Here is a 21,517-nt window from a genome sequence, read left to right on the forward strand (position 1 = left end):
GAATGAACCTTCTTTGTAGGGACCTGCGTTAGTTAATTCAACGCTAATAGATAGTGCGTGTGAAGCAAGCTGGCAGCTGTCAACGTTTGCAAACTACCATCAACTTTCGCTCGGTTCCTTCAAACTAAAGTATCACTATGTACGGAGTATGTGGACACGAACCCTTTAAAACCGTTATTATAAAAAACAGCTGAAGCCACATACATCAATATGGCCTATATACTGCAAGCCACTTCACAGAAATGTTCTGTTGATAGGTCATCCTTCACTCCAACGGTGCATGAGTATTATTGTCATGACGTCATCCCCTTCCGGCAGTGGACGGACGACCCTGACCCCATGCATGACAGGACCCTGCTCACTAAAAGTGGGGAGCAATTAATTGTACAAGCATTCCCTGGGACAGGCACTTCACATTGGACCTACCTGAGCTAAGTAAGGTATCTGCCCAGGTTGAACGTCAACCAAGCAAAAGGAAGCAGCTAAGGGGGAAATAAGAACAAAAACGACCCGATGGCTAACGGTCGAATCATCGATCGAGCATAATCCGCTGCAAGTTACAGATCAAGCCATAGAAATTCAGCCATACCCGGAGCATCAGAGCAAGACGGCGGTGCCTTTACCCCGCGATCATGGAGCCACCTCCGAAACCGGTCCAGCTCCCTAAGCTCGAAATCCTCCCACGAGGCAAGGGTTGGAAGTTCCAAGCCCCAACGAAAAAGATTAACGACGGTGCAGACGTCTCACATTTCCTGACCTCGAAAGCCTACCGCGACATTTGCGTCTTCGTGCTCCAGCTGAACCGCTCATTATGTCCCCGCAAAAAATCAGGGGCGCCCGCCAACGCCGGCACAGTTTTCACGCTCGCATCTCCGCGCGACGACCCACCATCCGTTAGACGGCTGCAGACACTCCTCGACAAGGTGGTTGCGATAGTTGACGAGACGCCGCCCGACCCGGGACCCCGCAGGTTTGGAAACATTGCCTTTCGGACGTGGCACAAGCACCTCGAGGACAGGGTTGACGCGCTCCTGGCAGGGTCTATCGCGCCCGAGATTCTGTCCTTTGATAATGATGGAGAGCAGCCAAAAGCCGACGATTCTGCAGAGGGAAAGGCCGACGAGCACAAGATAATCTCAACAGCTAGCGCCATCGACGAGTTGAGGGCATATTTCCTTGGAAGCTTCGGCAGCTCACAAAGACTTGACTACGGAACAGGACATGAGCTGAGCTTCCTGGCATTCTTGGGTGGCTTGTGGAAGTTGGGCGCATTCACAGACGGGCCAGAGTCAGATCACGGTGACATTGAGCGGAGTATTGTGCTCGGTGTTTTTGAGCAGTGAGTATCTGGCCAGATACTTACTCCCAGCGCGAGGTTTTTATGCTGACTGAAAGCTTTATCCCATCCCTCAGATACCTCAAGGTCATACGGAAGCTTATTCTCACATACACCTTGGAGCCAGCCGGGTCACATGGCGTCTGGGGTCTCGATGACCACTCTTTCCTCCCATACATATTCGGCTCGGCGCAACTCACCCGCCCAATCTCCGAAGACGAGACTATGCCTCTGGAAGGCTCCGTGATGCGCGCCCCAAAACTCGGGGATATTACCAAGGTCGAAACTGTCGAGGTGCAACGCGAGCTGAACATGTATTTTTCTGCCGTCGGATTCATCAACGACGTAAAGAAAGGTCCCTTCTGGGAGCACAGCCCCATGCTCTGGGATGTTTCTGGCATCAAGGACGGTTGGGGGAAGGTGAACAAGGTAAGCAGTGACTAGTAATAGAGTACTCCAGCACAAGAGCTAATATTTCCATCATAACAGGGCATGATCAAGATGTTTAACGCCGAGGTTCTATCCAAGTTCCCGGTTGTTCAGCATTTCCCCATCGGCTCCTTGTTCTCCTGGGAAGTGGATCCGGAAGCACCAATACCAACACAGAGTGTACACATGCAGAATCAGCCTGTCTTCGCGGCTACAGGACAGGCGCCTATGGGAATGCCACCAACGGGCATGCCACCGCCACAGTTGAATCCTATGGGCGTCTCAATGGGCACGGCTGCACCGTGGGCGCAAGGGGGTCGGATGCCTGCGCCGGGGATTTCTTCTCGGGTGCAGCAACCGGTGACTGGAACGACAAGGCCTCCGCCTCCCGACCCAGTTGCGAGACAAAGCGGGGGGCCTGCAGCTGCAAGTAGCGGGACGAATGATGGGCAAGCGGGCTTGACAAAAGCTCCATGGGCATAGTATAGACCTAGTCGCGTGTATGAGAGCCGATATTGGATTCCTTATAAAGTGCACGCACTTGGCTATCAGGATGAACATGATGCAGAACATGAAGAAATAGGATGAAGAACAAGATGTGCCGCGTGTAAAGGCACGTTCGCCATTTTGCGGGGTATTGAAACTGATGAAAACAATAACAAACAACGCATTGAAACCAAAAGAGATGTCGTCTCAAGCCTTGTGTCTTGGCTTGTCTTGGACAGTGTCGGATCCACCAATTTCGACAAGGAACTTTGAAGGGCAAAAGATCAATTTAGAACCTGGAAAAAAGACCTTTGAAAGCGCAGACGTAGTGATAGGCTAGCCGACACAAGACAAGTTTCCGAAGCATATCATGCCGTCGGCGCAACGGGCGCGGCAGCCGCGGTAGGGGCAGCCGGTGCAGCAGCAGGTGCAGCATCAGTTGCCTGGGGCTTCTTCTCCTCAGCCTTGTCAGTCTCGATAGCGGGGGCGGCAGGCTCGGCCGGGGTCGGCGCAGGCGCCGCGGAGGCTTCAGCGCCTGCCGTCGTGGTGCTCGTGGCGGGAGCTGGAGCGGCTTCAGTAGCGGCCGGCTCGGTCACGGTGGGTTCGGCAGGCTTGGCTGGCTCGAAGGCAGCTGAAGCCGGCTCTGCGGCGGCGGGGGCCGCTGTGGCGTCGTCTTTCTTGGCCGCATCGAGCGCGGCGGCTGCGGGTGTCGATGCCACAGCTGCAGCTGCTCTGCGTGTTAGTACAGATAAAAACAAACAAATAAAAGCAGGCACAAAACAGAGGCAACTGAGAGTGGTTTGCAACTGCAACTAACCAGCAGGAGCCGCGGCCGGTGCAGCATCGGTCTTGGCTGGGGTGGGAGCGGTAGTGGCTGTAGCAGCTGGATCCGCAGGCTTTTCGCTGCTCGACTTCTTCTTCTTCCTCTCGTTGAAGGCAGCCTTGAGCTTCGCCTTAAGGTTGTCAAAAGCGTGAAGGGCTTTTGAGTTTGGATCAGAGGAACAAGTCAGCGTCAAATATTCCTGTATGTATGCCTCCTGCACGGAGTTGCATGGAACTTGGGCAGGACTTACGAATTCCAGGCATAATGTCGGTGTTTTGTCTCTTAGTTGATTCTAGGTAGAGAAGATGCGGCGAATAAACTAAAGTTGTGAAAGACACGAGTGATTTAATACACGAGGATGCACCTTTGTTTTTGGGTGTTGAGCTGAAAGGTAAAAAGAAATCTTTCTTGTGAGGAGAAAGATGGATTGCGAGAGCTTTTTCAGGAACAACAAAAATGAGTTAACCAGGTTTCAAAAAATGGCAAGCGAGGCATGTTAAATTGAAGGCATGTTTCCCAAAGGAGGAGGGGAAAGCCAGGTGCGTTGGATTGACAAAAATCGGGAGTGTCAATAAACCAAAGCAGCACCAGCACCAGCAACAACCACGAGGGCCCTCAGTCGGCCGGTGACAAGACGTTTCATTTTGGAGGGCCACCAAAAAGCCAGCGACTGAGACCAAAAGCCAGCGCAGATGCGACACCAGGATCTATTGTTGCACCCTGGATAACGACAAGATGAGCACGCAAACCTGCTCAAGGCATGAATGACCTGTTTCAATCCTTGAACACCTGGGGGGCCTGGATTGGGTCTAAGAAGATTTGATCTACTATTGTACAGTACCTAAACAATAGTAGATCAATCGCGGCGGGGTTGTTTGTTCAGTGCTTGATTTCTAGGAAAGGGAGTTTTCAATCTGTGGGGTACTGCAGCCATCCATTTGCTTCTATGATCCCTAATGAAATTGCAACCTCCGTTTGGGGGTTGATCAAGGAAGGAACCTGCGTGAGTAGCTCGCTTGTATTAACGTGGTCGACGAGAGTTGAAGTTGATGCCAAGGGGGGGCTCGCGTGGTATTGAGTGGCCCCACATGAAACGTGGAACCCTGCAATGGCCAGTCGTTATCATGGGGTTCTCCCCTGGCGAATCATGCTCCTGATTTCGGCCCCAGCTCATGTGCCGTTGACCCCACGTGTCGCCAATCCTACGGAGCACTCTACCTTACAGTCCTGTCGCTGTACCATAGTAGACAATTCCAGACCATCTTCATAAACTTCACCCAGACACGAACATGAGGGCGACGTATAAACCCTACACTTTTTGTTGTGCAGCACACAAATCCTACATATATAATACTTGCCTATCTATTTAAATACATTGATCTACATAGCCGCCTTTCTACGTCTACCTACCTGCTTAACTAATGTACCTGCCTGTCCAATGAGGCCCTTGGATCGGAGGCCTCCGGATTCATTATGGCTAGCACTGGGAACCTTGAAATTTTACCGTCAAAATAGTGCTATGAAATCGAGATATGCAGACACCTCATCAAAATCGAAAGTTTCTTTGCAATGCCTTTGCTGTCATTGAATAAGCCGCCGTTCCCAACGGCGGTTGGGCCGATAGCTTCCTCATGCCTCTTTCAGGTTAAAAACGGGTTGGCTTCCTGAGTCGGTGTATCAATTCCTGTTGTCCTGGCTGAACGTGTTTTCGGCATGCTCCGAAACAGCAGCGTCTCCACTTATTGTCCATGATTGAGTTATCGTAGCAGTAAGTACCAAATCACCCGCATGAAAGGGTGTTTGCCTTCAAGTTTGCTGTGAGAAACAATTAACTATTGTTGTCTTGAATGATATCTCTGTGAATGGACGCCTTGGGGTGACTTCACTGAGGCTGAGGTAAATGATGGGGTCTCTGGTTGTCTAAGGGGCCGTGACCAGCTCGTTCTTTCTCACTCCTTTATTCATTCTACTGTCTTCGGATCGAAGTCACCGTTACTTTACAATCACCTCTAGATATGAGTAACCCTCTTCAGCAATTCGGGATATATACTTGGGATCATCAGCTCATGATCAAATTCTTCGTCTGGTCACAACCAAAGAGACCACCAAAATCGTTCCCGCTGCATCATTCCTTCCAACCAGCTAAATCTATAGGCTTGCATCTATCTACATCAGCTTAACCTTTCCAGAACAAAGATGGGAGACCGTACTCGCAATCGCCGGTCTTCTTACGGCCGTCTCGATGAGTCCGAAGATATCTCGGCTTTCTTCCACCGCGATGAGGAATACCAATCCCGCGGCCGAACAGGGAGTGCAATGGCCTCATCTACTCGGGAGCAAGGCGAACCTCGCCGTGGTTAGTGCTTCTACGCGGTGATATGCCACTGACCTAAGGTGCTAGAATTGTATTTGCTGACCAGGAACCAATACGTTAGCACCCAGCATTTTGAAAGGACGAAACAGCAGCCATGGCAAACGACGCTCTGTACGCTTCGCCGACCAGGAGCCTGAGGCGGCCCCCATAACCGTCCAAGAACTGGAATTCAGGTGGATCTGGCTGCCTAAAGAAGATACATGTATCTCGGGAATTCCTGACTGCAAGCGGAAGCCGGAGATCTGGGATGTGGTGGACGACCAGGAGATGTCGGGGGCGCTGCCGACGGAGGACTGCCAGTCGACCCGTGTTTGGCGCGGCAGCTATGCCCCGCTCACCGAGAACACGTGCACGAACTACTTGGCTGCTAATTCACGCCCGGAGAACAGATCTTTCTCTCGTAACCACCCCGTTCCGCGCCCTGAAAAGAAGCTCTTCTCTCAGGGTAACGCGGCTGCAAACAACCCGATTCTGCGCTCGCCGGCATCACTCATTGATTGGATCATGAAAGGCTATGATGATGGCCTGAGATCGAGGCATATTTTGCAGGAGCTAACCGACATTCTTACTGATGAGCTATGAATGGGACCTGACCTGAGCGGCTGATTTTACAGCTCATACATACAAAAAGGTGGATGTGGGCGGTCTTGATCTGATCGTAGGAAAATTTTGTGATAGTTTGAGCTGTCAGGGACAGGTTGTGATGCTGGTGCGGTACTTTCTACCTACAATTTCCAGCCACTACGTCTTTTCCGAATCAAGGCGGCTCCCTATTTTTGCTTGGGTTTTCTTTTGTCCTGGCGTCGGTGTTTGCATATTTAAATTTCGAATTTCGGCCAAAAGAGCTTTTACTTGGTCCTGAAGAATGCATAGAAACATTTGCGTTCGTCCCTGCTTGATCGTATCGAATAAATTGGGACCGAACCCATCTAGATATACAATATTTATCAGCATAATCACGGTCGATAAATTCCAGTTGCGCGTGTCGCTGTAAAGCATCGTAGCGCACCATATTCGTACCTGGCTATCTTCCGTCAAACCTCCTTAGAACAGGCAATATCTAATCTAGATATAGCCAGGCTCATCGGGCAGCATTCCGTCTCCTGTGCATGGACAGGAACGAGCGGCATCAAGTGCAGTCCTCCCAAACCGGTCACCTATCACGACCACAACCAAGTGGTTTACTTATTTTAACCTAGAGTAGTTATGTATCGGAACATTAGATATTAAGAGACAAAACACACCCTCAAATATGTTTTGTGCCAATTCTCAAGTTTCAGGGCTAGCATACGCCTCTTCATGTCGAATAGAGCATCAAGAATTGCCCTGTGCGACCATCTTTAGTTCTAAATTTCCGGAAAAGCAAACATCATCATGTCTCATAGCAAGGCTAGCATGGAAGACTCAGGCAGCCCCATCCAAAGCCCAGCGTTTGATGTTTCTTAGTGTTCAGCCCTACAGTTCAACATCAGGCGAGAATCAGACCCAAAAGAGTTCGACTTTGGGCTGAGAGAGCTGGTACATGAATTGTTGTTTTGAATAGCAAACTCAATCATTTGCTCAAAGTGAAAGTATGTAATCATTTCTTTAGCTAGTCTAGATGAAAACTTTACTTTGGTGGTCGTTGGTCAAGTCGGGATTGCGTTTCGACTTTTCCATGTTTGAAAGGGGAAGACATGGGCTCCAGGCTCTAGGCCCAAGGCGAGCAGGTATAGGCAGGGTGGGGTTGTACCGGGTACAAGGTAGAGTCGATCCTTGCAGGGGCCCGTGCTTCGCGGAATTGCTTAATCGCGCCAGGGCCTCGACCACGTCTCGTCGTTGCCATCACAACGCAGACGTGCAGCTCAGGCCCTGACAATCAGCAAAAGGTTCCAAAACCAAGGGAGAAAAAAAGTCAGCCACGCAGACCCCAATTCATTGATATTAAGCCACCACCAGCTGTCTCCACAGTCATTTTTCCGTTACGACATTGAATACAGTCGTCCCACCCTTGTATGATGGTTTGTGAAGCAAGCCAATTCACTCGAACCATAGAGCTCGCTATTGGGGCATTCCACTCCCTTTGCAACCATTGCCGCACTGCCCTCCCCGGAAACAAACACTAGCTAGCCTAGGCACCAAACAAAAACTTGGAACACTGCCCAAAGAGGCCCAACGTTACTGAATAGTGTTCGCAATGAACGCGACAAAGAGGAAGTTCAACGCCCTTCTGCAGGGAATCGGCGCAAGACCATCCTCACCCTCCTCGAACGAGACAAACACACGACCTGTCGCCTCTCCCTCTCCATCCGCATCTCATACCTCAACGACTATCAACAACAGCGCCTCCGATCCGGATCAAAGCATGCCGTTCTCAAGCTCGAACAAGATCGATCTCCTCAAGCGCCGTAGGGTGGGCGCTCCAGATTCCTCCCCAACTGCAGACTGTACCTCGTCCTTGGGTAGGGCTCCTACAATCACCGCCCCAGGCCTGCCTACCGTCCTGTTGAGGAGGACGCCTGGTGGCAAAACCAACATACGCAATGGGCCGATTGCTCAGGATAAAACCCCGCTCACCATCCCACGATATTGCCCTGGAGATCGGGACCAGTTGATCAAGCGCCTGGCCACGTTCCAGGAGCTGACTGACTGGACACCCAAGCCCGACCGCGTCAACGAGGTTGAGTGGGCCAAGAAGGGCTGGGTCTGTATGGGAAAGGAGCGCCTGCGCTGTACCCTCTGCAATAAGGAGATGGTGGTCAAGCTGAACCGTAAGGAGGTTGAGGGCAAGGAGGTTCCGGTTCTTGTTGCTTCTGAGATTGAGGATGCCTTGGTGGAGAAGTATGCCGAGCTCATGGTAACTGCCCATCAAGAGGATTGTCTCTGGAGGGAACGTGGCTGCGATGGTAAGAATTCTCCATGTTGGAATGACAGGAAGAGAACGGGGTGACTGATTATCTCGATTGCATTGTAGATCAACTCATCCGACTACCCCTTGCGAACCCTGCAGTTGCACTCGAGGCTCTTCGGAAGCGCTACGACGAGCTCTCCGCCCGCAAGGACTTTTTACCCTACGAATTTAATCTACGGCTGCCCGAGAAGCTTGACCTCGATGCCATCTTACATAACCTACCTCCAACCTTCTTCAGCGACCCTCGGCCACCAGCAACTCAACCAACCGTACCCAACCGGTCAGCTTTGGCCCTCGCTATGATAGGCTGGCAAGGACTTGAGAATCCCAAGATCGGCGCTGTACCCAATTCAGCCTCGTGTCACACTTGCCTCCGCCGCTTGGGTCTCTGGATGTTCAAGAGCAAGGAAGTCGACCAGACCACTGGTGCCATACTCGTACCCGCCATGATGGACCATCTGGACCCGCTCAGGGAGCATCGCGACTTCTGCCCCTGGAAGAATGGTCACGCCCAGCGCAGCACGGGAGCCGGGACATCGTCAAAGTCCAAGACTGGACAGTCGCCTAGCCCGGCCGGTTGGGAAGTGATGGTGCAAGTGATCAAAAACGATGCATACCTCCGCAACAGGAGTACAAATAGACTTTTTGGGCATAAAGGATCCAAAAGTCTTGGTGGGCAGCCTGCGACCGCGGAAAAGACACCTACCCAGCCTACTACGCCGGTGCGACCGACGACGAGCGGCCACCATGTCGGGGATTCGACAAGGGACAACGGTGACGAGGATGAAGATGAAGCAACGCGGGACGCGAAGGACAAGGAGCGCTGGGCGAGGCTGCGCCGCGTCAAAAGTTTGTTTGATCCCAAGGGCAAGCACAAGCTCAAGCGCTCGCAGAGTAGGCCTGGTACGGGGCACGGTTCGACACCGAAGCCAGACACCAGCAACGAACAGGCTGGTTAAGATGACCGACCTTTTATTTGTATTCGAATCTTGCAAGGCCGATGTACGATTACGTAGCAGAACAAGTTGTTTGTGACTGGGTGGCACACTGTCAAAAGCACAAACAGCTTCAAGTCGGAGATAGAATAGCGTTTATGAGCATGACAAAAAATGGCTTTAATTTCCAATTGTCTAGGTATCTCTTCCTAGCTTAACTCAATCTTAATGTCTCCTTCTACCCTAGTGAACATTTCCAAACCATCAGACCTTGTTCTCTTTCCCATACCCTTGAAACTGACTAAAACTTATAATTACCCCCTAATTCGAACTCTTCAGTATAGATACAGAAGCATACGGTAGTTCGAGAGCGACCGGAATCACTTGTCGGCCTTGGTCAAAGGATCTTTGTGCATCAGCCTGTTTCCCTCAACGGACCCATTCAGACAAACCGGGCGAAAGGTATATGGCGACCAGCCAATGTGGTCTGCCGGTTAAGTAACAGTTAGCCGTTTACAGCCTCAAAAGCTATAAATTGAGAAATCATGGGAGGTAAGCAGCCACTCACCTTGTAGGGGGATGAAAACGGTCGGGCGTTGGAGGAATGTGGTGGCGTTCTCTGTCCGGCAGGTACACGTCAATACTGCCGACTTGACCTCCGTCTTGTTGCCTTCCTGGAAGCCGATGGTATCGTTTCTCCAGATGAGCTCGCAGTCCTTGCAATACTCGAATGCATTGCCGCTGTGAAATATGAAAACATGGTTAGCTACCTGATTACTCCTTGTGTCTTCAAATTCCAATTGAAACAATACAGCATGAAAGACAAGGGAAGAATCCAACAAAAAAAAAGAGAGAGAGAGAAACTAACTCTTTCTCCGCAACCGGCCATCCAGGCTCGGTCGCGTTGAGCCCGATGCAGCGGTTGAGGTTGATGGTGCTCCGCACGTACTCGTCGAGCCCGAGGTCAGCGGGACAATCGGCCGAGATCACACCCGGTGCTTCCCTCGAGAGGGCAACGTTCTTGCACGCCCAGTCCAGGGGTACGATGGTGTCGGCCGGCGGCACGTCCGGGAGGCAAGAAAGCGAGTGGTTTCTCCACTTGAACCTTCCCGCGATGTCGAGCCCGTCCGTTATCGAGGCCCTGGTGGTGGAGTTGGGCATGGCAAACTCGGCCTGGCAGCGCGTCGTCCACTCCGTCTTGCCGCGCGTGTCGAAGAAGGCGTCGCATGTCCGCATGCCGTTGCCGCTTTTTGGGGCGGACCTTTTAGTATCAGTATCATCTTTTGTCTTTGAAGGATATAACGTAGGGAAACGAGCCATGTCTACACTCACAGTTCCTGAAATCTCAGAGTACCATTGTCGTTGACCAGGCAGTTGTCCAGGTTGAGTTTTGATACAGCATACAGCGGCTGTGTGCTCTTGGATACGCCCTGGACCGGGCAGTACGCCTGGAGCATACGCTTGCCGGAGTTTTCGTCGACGACCCGCCAGTCCGCACAGGCTTTATCCATGTCGAGCTCTTTGAGAATTTCCGCAGTACTTTCCAAGAGACTCGGGAGTAGAAGGAAGCGCTTTTGCTTGACGGCATCCTCTTCGTCATCCTCCTCAGCCGCGACGTCGTGCTCGTCATTAAAATTCGTTTCACCGTACTGATACTCAGGAACAGCATCACCACTACCGGCTCTGCCATTGCTGGGGCTACAGTACAACCCACCGGACTCATCATCGCTCATATATATGCCGTCGTCTGTATGGATACCCCGGGCAATGATTAGCAGGAGCAGCAGAAAAATCCCGTCACAAGAGGATAAGAGTGGATTTAGCTAGAGAAACCCTCTTGCGAAGACATACCGAGATCCAGGCTGGAAGGTTGTCCACCTTCCCCATCGCATTTGCAAGTGAGGATTGCTTCTCTGTTGAGGTTTTCTGGCTTGTCGTACGAATAAAACGACTTTTGTGACTCCAGCCATTGGGAAACGAAGGAATCCCAATTCTCTTCAAGCCCAAGCTCTGCGATAGCATCCGGCTTTGAAGGTTCACTAGGCTTCCCAGGCCAAAGCCTTGGGGTTACGGAGCAGGCTGTGCAGGTTTTCAAGGCATTGCCCCTTGGTGTTCCACGTTAGACCTTAGCAATTGTTTAGGGGGACTGGAATCGAAACAGGCCAACTTACTCCTGGGCCCAAACCAACTGCCCATTCTCTACGCCAACACAGCCAGCCAGATCGAGTGTTTGCTCACTGTAGCGGACTTGCGGCCCGGTCTCACCGGCCAAGTGTCGCCTCGTCACCAGCGTCAAGGCGCTGTGGGAGGTTTGGACGTCCCACTCCTTGGGCGTCGAGTCGTATTCTGCTGCACGCCACATTTCCGTCTTGCTGGTAAACTCAGCAAATGCCGTAGATGCGACATATGCGAGGACGCCAATGAGTAGGCGTTGTGTTTTAGTCATTGTAGGAAATTCCTGTAGTCAGAACTGTTATGTGGTTTGATGATAAGTAAACAACAAGAGGATTCGGAAGCCGAAAGCAAACTGGTAATTGAGGTGTCAGTGACAGAGCAAGGAGGTAATTTTCATCAGAGTAGGAGTCTCATATTCTTATCATCAAAATCCCAGCATGAACAAAGGAGTTGCACGCGTCTGTAAGGTGGCGCCAAGATTTAGTCAACAAAGAGGAGCAGAATCTGATCTTTGACGCAAACAGTCAAATGAGTACATTTAATCTTGGACGTTTTGATCTCACGCAAATTGGTCAATTGACAAAATCCTTCAAATGAAATCATTGTGTGCAGGCTTTGTGGTTGGTGAGCATGCTTGACACATGGGGGCATCACATTGCATCGTGAAGGCTATGCGCTGAACTCATAAGCTATCTTGACTGGCTCGCAATCGGCCGCGCTTAGTCGACCAAAAAACCACCTCCCATATCTTCGTCATCGTCGTTGGCCGAGGGCATAAATCCACCGCCCATGTCATCACTTTCGTCGTCATTTTCCTTTGTGATTAGGTGCGATCCACTGTGGTCAGGAGCAGCTTCGGGTTGAGATTCTTCCGCCTGCTTTCCTTTGTCCTTGGGGGCCATCATAGTCTGATTCGAGGCCTTTGACGGGTCGAAGCCAGCATACACCCGTTCGTCGATGCGAAGAACTTTGAGAAATTTACTCCACATCCGTAACAGGCGTCGCTGCCTGCGCTCCTCCTCGGCGTCGGCCTCCATCTCTTGAATCCCGTTGATGACTGCCATGATGGCCTCTTCGCTCTCAATGGGCACCACTGCACCCTTCAGCACAGCCGTACCCTGCCTGCCCTTGAACTCAAATCCTGTGAGTGCAGGAGCGTAATCGACGCCGAGGATGTAGGCGGCCCTCGGAGCCAGGTCGCTGTTGATATGAACGCCTCCACGTGGCACCATGCTGGGGACGAAGACATCCACATTGCCAAATTTGTTGCGAGGCACCTTGCCCTTGCGCACTGGATCTGGAACGAATAGCTCCGTTTGATCCTGGGAGAAGATTGGCGTACCTGTAGCGCTGCCGCCTGTGCCCAAGACAGGATCCTCTTCCTCATCATCACTATCGAACCTGCCCACCCGACCCCTTCCGGTAGGCCTCGGGCGCTTGGGCAAGTACTTGACAGGCTCTTCGCCTAATTTGATCACCCGACCTAGTCGGTACCACTTATCAGCAGACCAAGCGATTCGTACATCTCGCCGTCGATAGATACGTTCGACTTGACCCTTTCCAGCTGCAACTGTCCCTGAAGACTTGGCATCAGGCACGAGAACTTCGTTTCGACGTAGGTGGCGTTGCAAAGCAAACACCGGGTGGTCTTTGAAGTCGGCTACGTTGCGAGGCATTGGCTCGCGGGATGCAGTACCGTTGAGCTCGGCCTCTTCGATGCGGTCCAGGTCGCTCACTATCCCGTAGGGCCTACGGAAAAAGCCCATGGCTTTCTCATACCACTCCTCACCACTTAAAGTGGCGGGGTTTATCAATGACGCCTGAGGATTGTCAACGCGCATCTTTCGGGTCTTGGAGGTGTAGGCCTTGGCGTACCGCCGCGTCACGTCCCGCGCAACACCATCCGAGGAGAAGGCAATGGCATATGTAAGACAGTTGAGTTTATCAACCAATGGAGGCTCCAATTTTGCTGGCTTCCACTGTGAACAAGTAACCAGAGGATCGACAGGTTGCCATTTTTGATGAGATTCGTCTAGTACCTCAACCCAGTAAACCGGGAACGGCGATTCCCCCTTAATAGGTTTATGTGATTGCAGGTCTGTAGCAGCGGTACTAGTAGCCTTTGGTTGCATAGGAGGTGGAATATAGTCGGCTGCGTTTGGGTGACCAAGACGACGGGCTGCGGAGAAGCTTGGGCCCGGTGCAGATGGAGGAGGATTGTATACCATAGAGTCATAATCGGCCATGGGACGGGGTTTCTGTGACTTGACGTTTTTCTTTGGTCGTGGTTTTGGCAAATTCGGAGCTCCGGAAACAAACGAGAGTGGTTGCAAAGAACACACCAAGCGAGCCTGGACGCCAACAGATCGCAAGAGTGCACAGAATAATTGTGCCCCAACATCTCTAGAACCATCCAGGTATTTTGCAGATTTGCGAAACTCTTTCTTGTCTAGTGCAGAGTCCAAGTCGTCTGGGAGTTGATACTGTGAGGATGTCAGCAAGAATCTTTTCTTTGCTTGGCCGAACGGCTATCTCATCTCCAACCATAGAGCCTCAAGTAGCTGGGAAACCTACGTCTGCGAGCTGTGAAGGATCCTCGGCCCACAAAGCCCGTTTAATACCACGCTCCGTCACTTTGAATGCAGAATTGAAAAGAATGCGAGCTTGCTGTATCCCATCTTTCAGAGATTCTGACCGCCCGAATTGGGACAGATTCTTTCGCGGATTCAACAAGTCCACTATCTTGTCTGACAGAAGAGGACGCACTAGTGCCTGCACTTCTGCATCATCGCACCATCGGTTCCTGAGTGCTACATGCACGAGTAGACAGCATATATGCATCTTGTGAATCTCAATCCTCTTTTCTCGCTCGGCTTTGCTGATCGGCTTGCGCTTAACCACGCCCTTCCTACTCGCGGATGTAGATGGCTGAGTCGAGATCTCTAGCTGAAGAACACCGTCATTTCCAGTAACCGTATCATCATCGCCGGGCAGAGCACCAAAGTCGACGTCCCCAAGTCCATTATCACTGTCTGACTGGTCCTCCTCCTCCGAGTCTAGGTATGTAGTCTGTATTGTTGGCTCAGGCAAAGCGACGTCCTCGAACTCGAGATCGTCATCAGATGGTTCGGAATCTTCGGGCAAATTAATACGCGCACCGTCAATCGATTTCGTGGCAGTTTCGGACACGGCTTTCGCGATCGGCTTCTCGTTGACTGCCGGCCTGGACACTCTTTGTCCCGGCCTGCGCAATCTCTTGGGCGGCGGTTCGCCGTCTTCGGTCGTGGGTCGGGATGAATGAACACCGGCTTCTCGAAGCATCTGGCGGTACTCTTTGGGCACCGCTTTCGTGCCGGAGCCAGATGATGATGGAGTCGCCTGCGCCTGGGAGCGTGTTGTCCGTCGCGCACCGGCAGCGGGGCGGCCTCTACCCCTTGTACCCGCCATCGTCTACAATCAGCTTTTGGGAATTGCGCGGATGAAATGGGAAAAGGCAAATTATAGTCAGGGAGGTCGCAACATATTTGCAGAGCTCGCTGCGATCGAGAAGCAGGACCAAGAAAGCTTATTGAGGGTTGATCAAGCCGCAGACAGCCTCCTAGTCAACCAGCAAGGCGGAGTTGCGTCAATCGCAGCTCGAAGAATGAGATGACGCAAGAGGCAGATACCGTTACTGCCGCGACATCACGTGACCTCGCGAGGATCGGAACAGACGTTGGGGTAATCAAAATCCTATTTTTTTTTAACCCTGGTTCAGGCGCTGATTTAGCGAACTGCCATTCATTGACATTCACAGTCTGACAACTTCCGGGCCTCTTCCCAAGAACCGCTCTGCACCACAGCACAAATGTCTACGCTTCGCCTCTATCGTGCCCTTGTATTCCGCTAAACATTCCCTTGCAGTCTGCCTGACGCCCAAAAACCCCTCATAGGTACACAAGTAACCCTTTGCGTTGCTGATGCGAAACTCTCCCTGTTTGTTAGCCATGGAAGCTATTTTGAGAGGTGTTGGCCATTCTGTTTGCCGTACCAGGGACTGTCTCGCCCCCATGGATCTTCTTTCCGCACTCCACTGGTCGTGTCCGAGTGCTTTTTAGTGCACTCATCGCATTCTTCCTCGACATTCGTGTCTCGGTGCTTGGAGGATGGCCCGAAGCATGTTACCCCCAAGTTGCGACAGTTGTCGAGCCGATCGAAGCTGCGATGTCCGCAGCTAAACAATAGGTTGATCTGGACACACATCTTTCTTATCTGCCCGGGTCGGTGGACTTTAATTAGTCTGCCAGCCAAGGACCCGATTCTTTTCCTTTCGCTTGAGGTGTTGTGTCCCTCGTACACGTGGGTGGTTTTATGATCTTGTGGTTGTGTCGGTTGGTGGCTCCGAGTGTACAAGCCCCCCACTGGTTGTTGTGCTGGTTGTGTGCTGCGAACGTTCCCGAGCCAAAGGCAAGTCTCCTTAATTCTTGACGAGGGGTCTCGCAGAACTAATCTTTGGTCTTCAGTCGGCGACTCTTTTTCTTCTCGTTGTCTTTTTCCCTTCTGGCGAATGTAAACACTGGAACGAGCACGTCTAATAACGGCAATGTTCTCAGTGATACGCTTGTTTTTCGCCCACTTCAACAGGTGTGACGGACACCTAAGCCATGTAAAATTCCGTGGTTGAGAAAAGGGAAAAATGGATGAAGGGGAAAAGGAGCGGAAAGCCGTGCTACATATAGCAGCAGGTGTGGGAACCCTTCCGAACAGCGGAAGGTGAGCATCTGACAGCCCTCCCCGCGGAAAACAGTCACGCTTCTTTGCGAGCCGGGATGTCTTTCATGTTACTAGGTCACAGTGATTCTATGCATGTTGGCCTGCATTGGGAGGGAGTATGGTGAGATGCCATTGACCGCGAGCATGCATACATTATTCAATGTACACAGGACCTTACCTTCTCGGGTTGTCTTGCATCCCAGCAAAGAAAACAACCTCCATATTTCCGGGGATCTGGCCCGGAACCAAACTAAGGGCCCTGCAGTGGCCTCGTCAAATTTGCTGCTTGGAAATGTATTCTTGTGTTCCTGGGTTGACGATCATCGCCTATTCGGGTGTAGTTGCTGGTCGCCATCCTAGCAAGGATGGAGCCAGGGGAGCGGCTTTCCATCCGCCAGACAAAGCTGCTTGAACGGTCACGATTGCTCGGTGCGGAGAAACCGGTTTTTCTTTTTTTAGTCTCAAAAAAGGATAAACCAAGAAGATAAAGATTTTGTTCACCCGTTTCGCGTCTGATAGCGTCCGTCAGCCAGGTGTGTTGGGGACATACAGTGCATGGCAGCGGGGTGGGACGCTACATGCAACAACCGTCAAATTTCGTGGGTTCCACAAGACAGACAGACCCTCGAAGTTCCAGCGGTCGGCACCAAATATATGGCGATTTGCGTCAGCTTCCGAGATGTAACACCATTTAGCTGGTTGATATTGCGTTACAACACAGGCATGCGGGGCCCATGATACCATGATACGGGGTCAAGATGATCCGTGTGTAAGCCGCTGGCACACCGATTGTCTTTTTGAGATCGACATGCAGTTGACTTTGACTCTTTGGAGAATGGACGCAAAACACCTGGAATGACAAGATGAAAAAAAAAAAAAAAAAAAGAGAGAAATACGAGACGAAATCAGCCCACATTTGTACCTGTCATCTAAAGTAACCGCGAGTGCATGCAAAATGATATACCTAGGCACATGCTGCCATGCAGTGTGTCTAGCGAGAGATACCCCGAATACGCCTTTCCGCTTACGGAGCTTAGGAGGTGGGTGAGCTCTTGCAAGATTGTCGTTCTCGGCCAGCCGCCCTCTGAAAGTACGGCGTAGATACCGACTGTCTCAACTCCGAACTTTCTCAACACCGTGCATGTTGCGCTGAAAGCAAGTCTTGTTCACTGCATTAATCTTGGAAACCCATCCAACTTGTCCAAAACGGACCTACAAATCTCGAACTGGTATGCCGAAAAGAAAGACATGAAATGCAACATGATTACGAAAACAAAAATTACACTTATCGAAACGAGGCAAGTAGTCGGATTTCTCAGTATATCGCCAGGTAATTAAACGGTTGAAGGAAGAGGTAAAGCCGATGCTGTGTTCCGAAAAGGATCCCAAGACCTCACCCCGCTTCCGTCCAGTACACCGCAGACCCCGCCAGCGCCCACCCACATATCGACAATCTCCTGTTGCACCTGTTAGAGTATGAGGGCTATAGCCTGTGGGAACAACTGCTCTGTGGTGTCAATGTCAGCCCAAGCATGCAGCTCTACTGGCTTTTTTTTTTTTTTTTTTTTTTTTTTTTTCTGGCCCAAACCATCCTTCTATCGCAGCACAAGTCGAGGTAGACCCATCGAGAATCTGCCGGTGGAATGTTTGCGACGCAGGTGCCTGTACTTTTGTTGGGTCAGAAAGTATGCAGAGCTGGCTTGGCAATCATTTATTGACTTGGCCGTTTCTGGCCGGCCTGGTTTGAGACATGCAGTCTCTGAGGGCTAGAACAATGCAGTCCGTCGAAAGAATGGAAACATCCTTGCCACCAGGATGCATAGCCCATATTGCCCTCCTCAACAGCATTGACTCGATCGTGTTGTGTGTGTGTGTGTATGCCAACTTAGGTTGTGGTCCCAATCGGCAGCCTTCAGCTTGCGGCAGTCTATGAAAAAGATAAATCTGTGTGTGGTGAATATTATCTTCAATTACCGTATAGACTTATACATTCTGACACTTTCGGTTTCCTTCAAGTATCTTTAATACATCAAAACTCCAATCAATATTGTCTGCCACTTCTCGCAAGCCTTGCCGGTTTATTCGAATCTTGCTTTGGCCTGTGATGATTCCATGTACACGTCCAAACCTCGTGCCCTATTTTTCGGTGCTGCTGGAAGCTTTTTGTTGTAATAGGATGATGCTTCTGACACCGAATTATAGAATGTGCCCTGATGGAGATAACGACGACTTTGCAGCTGTTGTGGTTGATCTTGCTGCTGCTGCTGCTCCGGGGAATAATTTCGTGCGGGCCCTGCCTCGTTTCCGTCGCCCAAAGATTGCCTCGTTGAAGGCACCACCGGCGTCCCCCTTCCCTTGCTGGTCTGCACCGGCGACTGCGGCGGTCGCACCACGACGGTAGGGATTTCCGGCTGCTTTTCTACAGGAGAACTGGACAGTTCCCATCCCAAGGTTGGCGATTGCATATAAGGCGACGTGTGCGTCCGGTCCACGCCCAGTCGTGAGGACTGTCCCGCCAGCTCCTTGCTGTTTCGATGCTGAGGCGACCTCCTGACGTCCGCCTCGCTCTGGCTGCGGTTGAAACTGAGGCGCTTCAGGCCTTTGAGCGCCGACTGCAGACCCATGATGTCGTCCGACATGTCGCCGCTGTCGTCGCGGCGAAGTGGCGGGTTGGGGTCTTCGAGCCTCTCGCGTGGCGCGTGGTTTCGGTTCTTTTGGCGCGATCCCCCATCGCGCGCGACACCAGAGCCAATGCTGCTGCTACTAGCACCTTTTGTCCCCAAGGCAACGTTGTCGTGATGCGGTCGTTTACGATGGCTTTTCTCCACGTCTCCGGACGGGGGCGGTTTGGTGTGATTTTCGTCGCTGTTTTCGTAGGCAAACGTGCAGAACCACTCCGGAAAAATGCGCTCCGCTAAAGGGTGAAGAAGGGGTACGCAGGTGCAAAAGAGTCCGACGGCCAGCTCGGAAATCATAAGTGAGGCCCGGTCTGCAAAAGTCCAGGTGAAATCACTGCCAAGATTGACGTATTGGAACCGGACAAACTGAAGAACCACGACACTGGGACGAAAAATGTCAGCTTTCTTCGGTGAGAATCAGGACGGTTTGCCGACTTACAATAGACCAAAGGTAAATACAACTGCCAGAATAACCGCCTCCGGCCATCCAATGACGATGTGACGCAAGAACATAATCGGGAAGAGGAAGATGGCGATGGCACTGACGATGTCCAAGGAAATATAAACATATTGGTACGGTCCGTTCGGGATACATGAGGATGCAATACGTGAGTCCCATATGCCTTCGACTGGGATGCAGACGAAAACATTCACCCAGAACTCGGACATCGCCCAGAGGCCAATGAGGAGAGTGCTTGCTAAGAACTTGCGGTAGGCACGCCAGTCATCTTCTAATATTCTCAGGTACTGAAGTAAGAAGGTCATCTTGACAGTGAAGAGGCCGACGGTGTAGAGAACCGTGGCGGCGAAACGAGCCTAGTATGGCATCTCAGTATGGCTTGCTAGTACGATTCCCCCCTGTTGCGTGAAGTTCTTGCTCACTCTTTTAAATTGGAACATATCATGATTGGAAACGGTTTCCACATGTGTTCCCAAACCGAACTTTGTCACTGATCGTTGCCAATGTCAAAATGTCAACACGTGCGGCCTGGAATCAAGAGTGCGGGCGACTTACTCGTTATTATCCCTGCGCCTGCTCCGAGTATCACAAAGAAAGAAACAATTGTGAAATAATCGTCCACCCAAATTGATGCTTTGTTGTAGATCCTAGTATACAGCCGCAGCGTAACAAATGTGGCGGAAAGAATTATTGCAAAGACGACGGCTCCCAAGGGGGCCGATGCCTTGGACTCGCTGTTGCGATCAGCCATCTTGTCTGCTCATCGTTCCAAGGTGTATGATGGTTGGCAATTGTGATGCTTCCCAAGCTGCTGAAAAGCATTAGGAAAACATATAGGGTCCAGTGGAATAAAGGTCCACTTGAACAGCAAACGACCACAGAAAAAAGAAGCAAAGCATATTGATTTCACAGCGGACATGAAAAAAAAGGATGGGTGAGAACTTTATTTTTCTTTCCCTTTTCTGTCCTTGTCCTTGCCACCCCCGATTTTGTTGTCTGTCGATTGATTCACAGATCTTGGGCTGTGGTAGATTACTACGTAGTACGTCGGTATGAATGCTACCCTGGAATTTAATAAACTCGCCTGTGCGAAGTCGAGAACCCATGGGGTTCCTCGGTTTTCCATTCCCAACGAATAAACCTTGAACCTAAATCGGATTGGTTCAGGTGAATAATGACCGACGGGCTTAAGGCTTGAGGTGTGTGTCTGTGTGTCTGACCAACCCCCCATCAGCTCTTGGATGGGGGAAGAAACAACGTCACCGTTAGAGGTCTGTGCGGACGACTGAAGTCGGGGACCAGTCAATTCTTTGTGTAATCAAGTACCTAGGTAGGTAAGGTACCTATTGAAAATATCAGCTTGGGCAGGTTTATCGACAGGCAACAGTCATTGTCATTGTTTTGCAAATCTCTTTGAAGAAACCAGCTGATTTCCACACCTGATGTGCAACTCAAGATATACCCTGACCGGGTCGGATGCTTGGGGTTCAATGGCGGTGGCACGGTTATCAATATTACGAGTCGTGCGATGCCATGGATTCATTCCATTTTCTCCGAATAGCCTCATCTCCACGTGTCTACGTGGTACGTGGTACTATAAATCGTTGCCAAGGTTCTCATAGGGTGGAGCCTCGATTTAGGTTCATCAGTAAGAAGGAAGCCCTGAAGCATTGAACACAAGGATGAGGATATCAGGATACGCTACGCTCGGAACACTTTAGGTTCGCTTCGCCCACCAACGCAATCTTTGTCTCGCTCCGTCGAATCATGCCAGGTGGGAGTCGCCATATCAGGGGCACTTAAATCTCGCCGCTAGCTGGCTGCATCACAACTTCTGTTCCTGAAACAGCTCCGTCGCGAAGGCGACGAGAATGCGGGGAAGGTTGGCGCCAGGCGTGCTGCAACTAACAACGTTATTTGCCGTACACCTTTGAACATGGTGAGGGCGTGAGGACCAAGAACCAATCTAATCCTACTCCTACTCCGTCTTGCCCGCAACCTTAGGTATGCCCCCTGGAAGGGATACAAGGGGAGTTGATGAGCTGAAGAGGGAGAATAGCACTCTACCGTAAACGTCATTGAGAGAAAACTCCCAACCCACATCCACAACGCAACTCCAAACCATGCAACCTACCCTCCATCATTTCTGGGAGCACCCAAGCCCAGGCAAAAGCACTAG

General features: G+C 51.2%; 9 protein-coding genes across 9 annotated transcripts; 3 read left to right on the forward strand and 6 right to left on the reverse strand.

The window, feature by feature from the left end:
- Nucleotides 1–412: 412 nt before the first annotated feature.
- On the forward strand, nt 413–2,785 carry MGG_04320 (serine/threonine-protein phosphatase 2A activator 1). The gene is made up of 3 exons (XM_003719442.1): nt 413–1,339; nt 1,414–1,765; nt 1,826–2,785. The coding sequence occupies exons 1-3, from the start codon at nt 633–635 to the stop codon at nt 2,246–2,248; spliced, it is 1,482 nt and encodes a 493-aa protein (XP_003719490.1). The 5' UTR covers nt 413–632; the 3' UTR covers nt 2,249–2,785.
- Nucleotides 2,385–3,888, reverse strand: MGG_04319 (uncharacterized protein). The gene is made up of 3 exons (XM_003719443.1): nt 3,325–3,888; nt 3,069–3,230; nt 2,385–2,978 (listed from the first exon to the last, which is right to left on the reverse strand). The coding sequence occupies exons 1-3, from the start codon at nt 3,335–3,337 to the stop codon at nt 2,620–2,622; spliced, it is 534 nt and encodes a 177-aa protein (XP_003719491.1). The 5' UTR covers nt 3,338–3,888; the 3' UTR covers nt 2,385–2,619.
- Nucleotides 3,889–4,244: 356 nt separating this feature from the next.
- On the reverse strand, nt 4,245–4,546 carry MGG_17633 (uncharacterized protein; the record flags this gene model as incomplete). Its single annotated transcript, XM_003719444.1, has 2 exons — nt 4,245–4,436; nt 4,502–4,546. The coding sequence occupies 2 exons, from the start codon at nt 4,544–4,546 to the stop codon at nt 4,245–4,247; spliced, it is 237 nt and encodes a 78-aa protein (XP_003719492.1).
- A 558-nt stretch (nt 4,547–5,104) lies between these two features.
- MGG_04318 (uncharacterized protein) lies at nt 5,105–6,081 on the forward strand. The gene is made up of 2 exons (XM_003719445.1): nt 5,105–5,430; nt 5,510–6,081. The coding sequence occupies exons 1-2, from the start codon at nt 5,271–5,273 to the stop codon at nt 6,028–6,030; spliced, it is 681 nt and encodes a 226-aa protein (XP_003719493.1). The 5' UTR covers nt 5,105–5,270; the 3' UTR covers nt 6,031–6,081.
- A 1,172-nt stretch (nt 6,082–7,253) lies between these two features.
- MGG_04317 (uncharacterized protein) lies at nt 7,254–9,532 on the forward strand. Its single transcript, XM_003719446.1, has 2 exons — nt 7,254–8,333; nt 8,402–9,532. Exons 1-2 carry the CDS (start codon nt 7,625–7,627, stop codon nt 9,295–9,297), a joined length of 1,605 nt encoding a protein of 534 aa, XP_003719494.1. The 5' UTR covers nt 7,254–7,624; the 3' UTR covers nt 9,298–9,532.
- A 121-nt stretch (nt 9,533–9,653) lies between these two features.
- MGG_04316 (uncharacterized protein) lies at nt 9,654–11,719 on the reverse strand (the record flags this gene model as incomplete). The annotated part of the gene is made up of 6 exons (XM_003719447.1): nt 9,654–9,760; nt 9,842–10,014; nt 10,142–10,534; nt 10,606–11,020; nt 11,125–11,378; nt 11,445–11,719. The coding sequence occupies 6 exons, from the start codon at nt 11,717–11,719 to the stop codon at nt 9,654–9,656; spliced, it is 1,617 nt and encodes a 538-aa protein (XP_003719495.1).
- Nucleotides 11,720–11,781: 62 nt separating this feature from the next.
- MGG_17634 (uncharacterized protein) lies at nt 11,782–15,048 on the reverse strand. The gene is made up of 2 exons (XM_003719448.1): nt 14,023–15,048; nt 11,782–13,931 (listed from the first exon to the last, which is right to left on the reverse strand). Exons 1-2 carry the CDS (start codon nt 14,893–14,895, stop codon nt 12,168–12,170), a joined length of 2,637 nt encoding a protein of 878 aa, XP_003719496.1. The 5' UTR covers nt 14,896–15,048; the 3' UTR covers nt 11,782–12,167.
- Nucleotides 15,049–15,154: 106 nt separating this feature from the next.
- On the reverse strand, nt 15,155–16,792 carry MGG_14892 (uncharacterized protein). The gene is made up of 2 exons (XM_003719449.1): nt 16,379–16,792; nt 15,155–16,084 (listed from the first exon to the last, which is right to left on the reverse strand). The coding sequence occupies exons 1-2, from the start codon at nt 16,420–16,422 to the stop codon at nt 15,442–15,444; spliced, it is 687 nt and encodes a 228-aa protein (XP_003719497.1). The 5' UTR covers nt 16,423–16,792; the 3' UTR covers nt 15,155–15,441.
- Nucleotides 16,793–18,278: 1,486 nt separating this feature from the next.
- MGG_04312 (uncharacterized protein) lies at nt 18,279–19,643 on the reverse strand (the record flags this gene model as incomplete). The annotated part of the gene is made up of 2 exons (XM_003719450.1): nt 18,279–19,260; nt 19,318–19,643. The coding sequence occupies 2 exons, from the start codon at nt 19,641–19,643 to the stop codon at nt 18,279–18,281; spliced, it is 1,308 nt and encodes a 435-aa protein (XP_003719498.1).
- Nucleotides 19,644–21,517: the final 1,874 nt, after the last annotated feature.

Source organism: Pyricularia oryzae, chromosome 6 (assembly GCF_000002495.2).
Source record: "Pyricularia oryzae 70-15 chromosome 6, whole genome shotgun sequence".
Taxonomy (NCBI): Eukaryota; Fungi; Ascomycota; class Sordariomycetes; order Magnaporthales; family Pyriculariaceae; genus Pyricularia; species Pyricularia oryzae.